Source organism: Corythoichthys intestinalis, chromosome 1 (assembly GCF_030265065.1).
Source record: "Corythoichthys intestinalis isolate RoL2023-P3 chromosome 1, ASM3026506v1, whole genome shotgun sequence".
NCBI classification, from domain to species: Eukaryota; Metazoa; Chordata; class Actinopteri; order Syngnathiformes; family Syngnathidae; genus Corythoichthys; species Corythoichthys intestinalis.
The window spans coordinates 33,399,432-33,407,481 of record NC_080395.1 but is presented as its reverse complement, the minus strand read 5'-3'; the positions used below and the strand labels follow the sequence as shown (position 1 = coordinate 33,407,481).

The following is an 8,050-nucleotide window of genomic DNA, read 5'->3' as shown; positions in this document are numbered from 1 at the left end:
CATTTTATTCAGGTGTGTTGGGGGAGAGAGGCGTGGAAAACACGACAGGAAAAGTGGCACCGAGGTCCGGATTTAGTGAACACTGTCCTTGGTCATGGTATTTTCTAATTATTTGATGAAACAAGTTATTGAAATATCATTAATAAAATACAAAGTGTTTGTCTTTCTTGCTTTTTATTCCCTATTATATTGTGTATTAGTATTCACCACTTCAATATTTTGAATTTTCATTCGCTGTTTTTCCTTTTTGTATACCATAGGTTTATATATTTTGAGGATTTATAACCCCAAAACCGTGGTTTTCTGGTACAGGGACATTATGTGTCACTGCAAAGTTAAATACAGTGACGATACATAATTTACCATTGTTTTGGCGATACAGAAAATCATCATATTGCGCAGCACTCGTCATTGTTGTCAGAATGTTTCTTTGTGTTAATGCATGGGTGGTGTTAGAAATAGGGGTGTTAGTGGCGCAAGACGAGGGAGGAGGTGGTGTGCTGCTTTGCTGACATCCATCCCCCAAGTATGGTCACACAAGTGGTCAAACGTCTCAGAGGAGCGAATCGGTGAAGACTTTCGCAAAAAATAGTGGTCCCGCCTTGTCAAGCAGCTGCAGTCGTGTCCAAAAAAGTATTGGGTGTCCAGTGACCCGCCTGTTCCAAAAGACATATTTGACTCACAACAACCTGGGCAAGCTTGCACTCCAGCTTGGTGTTCATTGTGGTTCAGACGCTCCAACCCAAGGCCCTCTCTGGTTGTCTTTTTTCATTTTGTCATACGCGGAAAGCACTGACACTTAAGCAGCTATGGATGCCATCAAGAAGAAGATGCAGATGCTCAAGCTCGACAAGGAGAATGCCTTGGACAGAGCTGAGCAGGCTGAGTCTGATAAGAAGGCGGCTGAGGACAGGAGCAAACAGGTTGGTATCCGCTGTCATTCAAATGAATATTTCTCTGATTATTCTTTGTCTTGATTTTCTTAATGTTATAATAAAAGACAATAATGTTTAAACACATAGAGTATTATTCTCTAATAGTTTCAGTCACTATAGTAGACTTACAATAGCTAATACACATAAGAAATACAAATGCTGTATACAGTAAATGAGTCTAAGAGATAAATCCCTGTCTGCTTTTTTTCCTAGCTCGAGGATGACTTGGTGGCACTGCAGAAGAAGCTGAAAGCAACAGAAGATGAGTTGGACAAATATTCCGAAGCCCTGAAAGATGCTCAGGAAAAACTGGAGCTCGCTGAGAAGAAAGCCACAGACGTAAGTTCAGGCCTCAGTTGTGTGACCTTGAAACTACATCCCCCTCAACATCCCAGCAGCACTCCTACAATAATGGCAATACAATGCAATAATCAAGTGAAGACACCTGTGGCGTATAAAGTTATATTTAGATCGTCCTTTATATGGTAAGGTCACAGCTTACTGCTTTCCTGAGTGCATTCCACAGGCTGTGGCCTGGCACCAAACAGAGTGTAGCGTAGGTCTAGTGTTACACTAGAGCGTATTTACATGCATGTTTGACCCATGCCACGAATCGTGAAATATATGTGCTTGTCCCAGTTGGCACAGGTTGTCTCCTTTATGTTGACGTTCAAATTAAATGACAAGTTTACTCCCAGTGTATACATTAAATAATAACAGTCACAGTTCTTAATAGAAAACGAGCACAATCACTACATCTTGCAATGTTAATCTAAGCATACAAAAATAAAAGTGATAAAATATTTATGGACAGTTTATAGACTTATCAATTAGCTTAAAAGGCATGTTTTGAATAGTGTGGGAGGAAGTTGGTAGCAAGCTAAAGTACACAGAGAAAACCAACGGAGACCGCTGAATTTCAGTTCTGTGAGGCAAATGTGTTACCCACGAGCACAACATGCTGATTTTTTTTTGTTATTAGTACCAGTATTACTGCATTATTGACACACTATATTTAGGCATTATGTAGAGATATCATCCATAGTTTCAAGACTATGAAGCCTCTTATAGTAGATATAGGAAGGGTTCATCCTAGATCGGACGGTTGACATGGCAGACAGACAATTCACCCCAATGGATAATTAAGAGTTTGAGTGAAACTGAAAGTACCTGGGGAAAAACAAGCATGTAGAGAACAACTCAAACCCCATAATGCAGTACTTCTCAATTATTTTCTGTTACGCCCCCCCCAAGGAAGACGTAAATTTCGCGCCCCCCACAAACTCTCTTCCGCCATTGTAAATAGTATCATTTGTCTATAAAATTACTATTATAAGTACGCCTCAGCCTAACATTGTGTCCTTTTTTTCTATTAAAGAAAAAAAGTAACATAAATCAACTTATAATAAAGTATAACTTCATTAACATTGTTTTGTTTGTAACAGAAAAGACTTTACACGCGTCAATTTGCCTGGATTTAAAAAAAAAAAAAAAAAAAAGTCACATCCAAACTGTAAAAATACACTCAAGGTACATTTTTGACGATTTGATACAGAAAAATAAAATGTAATAAAATCAGTAAATAATAAATTCTTATTGATTAGAAACATTAACTCATGAAGACAATATGCCAAAAAAAAATTCCGGAAAAACAAAACTGAATAGAAGAAAAAAAAGAGTGTCTTTGGACAGAAGGAAAGTTTTTATTTTCGCTGCTCGCTGCTCACAGTATCACCGCCAGTTTGCAATGGTGTGGGGTTATTTTGCACTGAGCACGCTAACAGAGCTCACTGGTTTACTGATATAACCAGAGGTGCACATAAGTGGTCCGCATGCGCGCATGCGTACTGGACGTAGACAAACGCGCTGGCCCTTAACGGCTTCCATACGCTTTTGCGTACCGATGGCTGACCCCTGTATTTGCGGAGGACACGAGAAAATAACTTCTCAAAATGTCGAAGAGGCAGGTCACACTGAGTAATTACTTCCGTGTTCCCCCACCCCCGTCAAAAGACAGACAGACGACAGAGACGTCACCGGAGCTACCGAAAAAAAGGACTTTTGCTGGCAAGAAGCAAATGATGCTCGCACGGAAATGCGGTACAAAATGTGCCGTGAGAATCCCAATGTCGCCGATAAGAGCAGCGCATTTTATGTAGGGTCAAAGAATTTCAGCCATCCAAACTTTGAAAACCCACGGAAAAAACAGAGAGCATGTGGCAATTAAGCAAACTATCGATGTCAAACAAGACCCCACTCGCCCTATGGACATGTGGCGGAATAAAGGTAATGAACAACGACATGCACTGACAAACGTGTTTTTGCTCGCATTTTACAAAGCTAAACATGCACGTTCAATGAGGTCTTATGAGGAGGACATCCCACTTTTAAAAAGGCTTGGAGTTAATGTGGGAGCTGCATAATGCCCTTTATTTTGAATTGGTGCTTTTTATTTCTTTACATTTCACTTCAAAATAATGGCAATTTTGTTGTGCCATTTGATGTTAATCAAGCATTAATTGTTAATATAATTAATTAAAGTTAATTGGCTCTAAGTAAAGCTTGTCATAAATTTATCGCATCAGGCTGGTTGGCTCTCAAGCTCAATGAGGACCAAGTCACATCTCCAGGTCCTCCTCTGAGAACCTGGGGAAAAAAATTATGTGCACCCCTGGATATAACACTGACAAAGCAGGACGATTGTTGGCAATATTCGACACGTTTTCGCTGAAAAACAATCAAGCGGCTTATCAATTAGATTGGGGTCTAATGTCTTTAAGTGGCGTCTTAATTGATTTGGCTTCCTGCTGTCCGCTATAATCTTTTTAGACACAGTAAACAGTGGTCTTTCCTCATCTCCCACTGCATTCTCGGCGGCCGAGGGAGAACCGTAGGTGAGGGCGGTCGTCATGACGATCCCTAGCCGAAAATGGCACTTCTCGGGCGGACACGTGAGAACCGGAGAAGACAGTGGGTCGTTGCGTGTGTCCGGTGTTCTGACAAATTTTTCAACCCATCAAAAAATGTTACTTTGCGGTTCTGCGGATGCGCATAAGGTTAAAAATTGCCGCGAATGCAGCGATTCCAAAGTAAACACTACAAAATTTCTTTAAAGAAAGGAATATTTACTTAAGTTTGATCATGGAAAGACATGTAGAAAAGCTCTCTGACACATCCTACCATGTTAGCTGCACACAACAACTGCAACCAGCTCTCTCATTGTTAACGGCTTTGCCGTGTCGTTATGTATTAATTTACCCATTTTCGTGTTGCACATGTATGTTTATGATGTATCTAGTTTAGTTTACTGAATGTAAAGAATGGCTTTTCAGCTCCACAAAAGCTTTGGGAGCAAGATTTTATAAGGAAGCAAATTTTGACAGAACACCGGCCGGAAAACGGCTTTCGAAAATGGAGCACAGCTCTTCATATCTCTTTTCTGTGTGCTCTTGCTTAGTTCAAAAATACTGCGCGCACTCTGAAAATGAGAGCACCACTGCCACCCACTAAGTGGATGTGCAAGTACACCACTTTATTTTAGTACTGCAAAAAACAAAAAAAGCATGTTCCCCGAGGAAGATGGGGTGCGCCCCACTATTTGAGAAGTACTGCCATAACTATTTCTTATCAAATGTAATAAACTGTTCCAATAAATGTAATTTAGTAACTTCCCCATTGTTTTTTATAATAACATTAGAAACAAAATCTGCATTAATGACATATAAAATTTGTTTTTAGTCACATAATATTGAAACATAATATTGAATATGTTTGCATTAATTTGTCATCTTAATTTCAGTATAAAATACATCAATTGGAAGATTTAATAGCTAACTTTGCTCAAAATTTATTCAGAAATGTATTTTTTTCTAAATAAAATTAAGTCAGATAGTCTGGTATTTAGCTAGTTTGCAAGTGAATTATTTAAGCGCAAGACAACACCTACTATAAATGACATTCATATAGACGACAGTAGACAAATTGTGAATTTCATAGACCTAGAGCAAAACACACACAAAAAAATGACACTATTGATGGGTGCAGCCATTTCGTGATGTCAGTTACACCCACACACATACACACTAAGCCTTGAGCACAGCTGCATAGGATATGGGCAATAATGACATACCCAGGAGGGCTGGGTAATTTTGGATACTCACATTTAATTGGCTAAAATTGTACTGGCAATGATAAAATGTCTGCCCCCCATGTCAGGTGGACTGTTCCTAGAAATACTGACTTTTATTTACTTTTTTCGCCTGTTTTACACATCAGAATTTTCCCCCCCAATTTAATAAACAAAATTGTGTTAGGCATGATAAATGTGTTTTCTTCCCCTTTAAGGTAATCAATCAGCTAAGTGTAAAATTAGGCATTCAGTTATTTACTCAGTGAGTTAGTTGGTCACTTGGTAAGCATTTAAGCCAATTATTTAGTTTGTCAGGCAGAGAAGTAGTAAATATTAATCTCTTTACTCAATCAGTGAGTGTTAGATATGGTCAGTAATTACTCAGTGAGTTGTTATTCCTTCACTTAGTCTGTCGGGTAGTTTGTAAGTCTATTATTTAGTTAGTCAAAATTATTCAAGTGTTTAAACCATTCAAGTTGTGATTGTATTAGTCAATTATCATTTGGTTAGTCAGACTGTTAAAAAAGTACAAATATGTCAATACATTTTTACTATTAACACTTTCATGCATGAATTATGATTTTTTTATTAATTAAAAAAAAAATTTGTAGGACAGGTGTCTCAAACTTGCGGACCGGGAACTATAGCGGCCCACGGGACAATATTTTGCGGTAATTGGGCGGCGAAGTGGCAGTTGGTAGCTCGAGTTGTCCTAGGACCCAAGGGTCAGCAGTTCGAGTCCCGGCTACGACTGCCCACTGTCGAAGTGCCCTTGGGCAAGGCGCTGAACCCTAATTTGCCCCCAATGGGTTGGCAGCGTCTTGCAGCAGCAGCACCAGCAGCAGCCGCACCATTGGAGAGTGAATGTGCGCGTGAAAGGGTAAATGTGTGCTAATGTAAAGTGCTTTGGGCATAAATAAATATTATCGAATAAATATTACATAAATGCGCTGTAAGTACTCTCCATTTAATTGAAGGGAGATTTAACTTTTAATGAGTAAAAAAAATTTGAAAAAAAAAACTTCAAACTTTAAAAAGATAAATGAAAAGACTGTAAAAAAAAAAAAAAAAAAAAAACTTTGAAAAATGAAAAAGAAATGAAAAATATAAATGTATCAGCAGGGTGTTGCCTGCTCTGGCGGGGGACCCTGCCCTGCCCTGGACTTGTTGGGCCGCTGGGGGTCATGTGGGGTTGGTGGTGCGTCCCCTCTTCCCTGAAGGCCGGTTGATGGGCGTGCAGGTGGCCTGGGGGACCACCCTGGATCCCGGGGGGTGGGGGGGGGGTGATGGCTCCTTTCATGGGCGGCGGCAGGAGGGCTGGGCTGCACTGAACCCACCACAACCGCCCTCCCACCCCAGGCTGGCTGGGTGTGGGCCGTGGCCCTGGGTTGGCGCCCGCGTGGCGTCTCTGCTCGTCTGCGTGGCTGTCGCGCGCCTGGTGGTGGGGGTCCCTGTGCCGGGATTGGCGATGGAGCGGCGTAGGGTCGGTCGCCAATGGGCTTACACTCGCAAGGGATTCACACGATTACTGGGTTCTAGATCACAGAGCTGATTTGTGTACACTCTACCCCTGTCAGTCACTTAGCTTATAGACTCCCCCACCCCCGTCCCCCTCTTTCCCTGGTCAACAGGCCCCCCACATGGTGTCAACCGGATATACATCTAGCTGACGATAGCACCAACATATTAGTAGTTAGTGTAGACGTTCAATGTATTTCTTTTTGTAGTTCCTGTTTCTTTTCTTTCTTCTCTTGTGTTTCTTTTTTTCTGTTCGCCCATAACCCCTTCCTGTTCGCTGCTTTGTCATAATAAACGAGGTATGTTGAATGATCACAATGGGAGTATGTCAGACATCTCTACGTGAAACATTAAAGCTGTTAAAACTTAGACTTCCATTCTCCGTGTCAAACAGCTGAACAGGACAGGTTTAAAAAAAAAAGAAAAAAAAGAAAAAAGAAAAGAATATAAACATATGTGTGCCCTGTATTTATTTTGCTCTGAGAATTTTATTGATGTAATTTTTTTGTTTGTTTTATAAATCTCTTGTGACCTCACTTAGTTTAACTCATTGACTGCCAATGACGGCAATAGACGTCCAATCAATTTAACTGGAAATTGGAGATGGTTTGGACGTTTATTGCCGTCATTAGGTGTTTTTAATATCAATTCCCCTCTTTTACTATTACAACGCATACTCTGTGACCTGGGCTGGCAGTGAACTAGTTAAGCTAATGATATTTTGAATAGTGACCACTGTATGTGAAAGTGTCAGTGCGTACAGCACAGTAGTAATAGTTAAAAAAATATATACATAGTCCTTACTTCTTAAATTCGCTCTATTTTAGTAAGGGGTGCCTTCATTAATTCTGTATTAATTACTCAATTTAATTTATTGATATTTTAAATAATTTAAATTTTATATTAAATAGTCTTAATTCAAATAACACAATTGATAGTTTTATATTTAAATGTATTTGACATAAATAATAATTATAAATAATTTCCGTGCAAAGCGAGTCACTTCCGGGTTCGTCGGCACGTCCCAATCCTCATCAGGACTTGATTAAAGAGCGGTGGGGGTAGGGATCAAACGCGCAGCATCTCGTGTCTGACGGCGGCGCCCTTTTTATGCCGAGACCAACACGAACAACACTAGCTTAGCCGTAACCACACAAACGCCAATCGGGGCGCAAGCATGGCAGGTGGAAGCTCCTTGGAAGCGGTCAAGAAGAAAATCAAGTCGTTACAAGAACAGGCGGATGCGGCGGAGGACCGGGCTGCCTTCCTCCAGCGGGAACTCAACCTGGAGAGGACCGCAAGGGAAGCAGTAAGCCGACGCTAATGATTTAAGGCAATTAGTGTTTAGGCTGCCGACGGCATTAAGCGTAAATCTGGTCAAAAAGCGTGGCGGTTAGGCCCAGACAGAGTGCTTTATGATCATAAAAACACACGCTTACTGTTTGGAGCTGAAGCTTGAAGTCATCAC

General features: G+C 40.6%; 1 protein-coding gene across 4 annotated transcripts in view; it reads left to right on the top strand.

Annotated features, from left to right (window-relative positions):
• The first annotated feature begins 713 nt into the window (after nt 1–713).
• tpma (alpha-tropomyosin) overlaps nt 714–8,050 on the top strand; it is a 28,675-nt gene continuing 21,338 nt past the window's right edge. The window contains exons 1-2 of one of the 4 annotated variants that reach the window (XM_057843244.1): nt 714–923; nt 1,149–1,274. In XM_057843244.1, the coding sequence (XP_057699227.1) occupies nt 810–923; nt 1,149–1,274 (240 nt within the window). In that variant the 5' untranslated portion in view covers nt 714–809. Of the gene's footprint in view, nt 924–1,148; nt 1,275–7,606; nt 7,892–8,050 lie in introns of those variants that run through there. The other 3 variants (XM_057843254.1, XM_057843262.1, XM_057843271.1) reach the window with 3 other exon arrangements.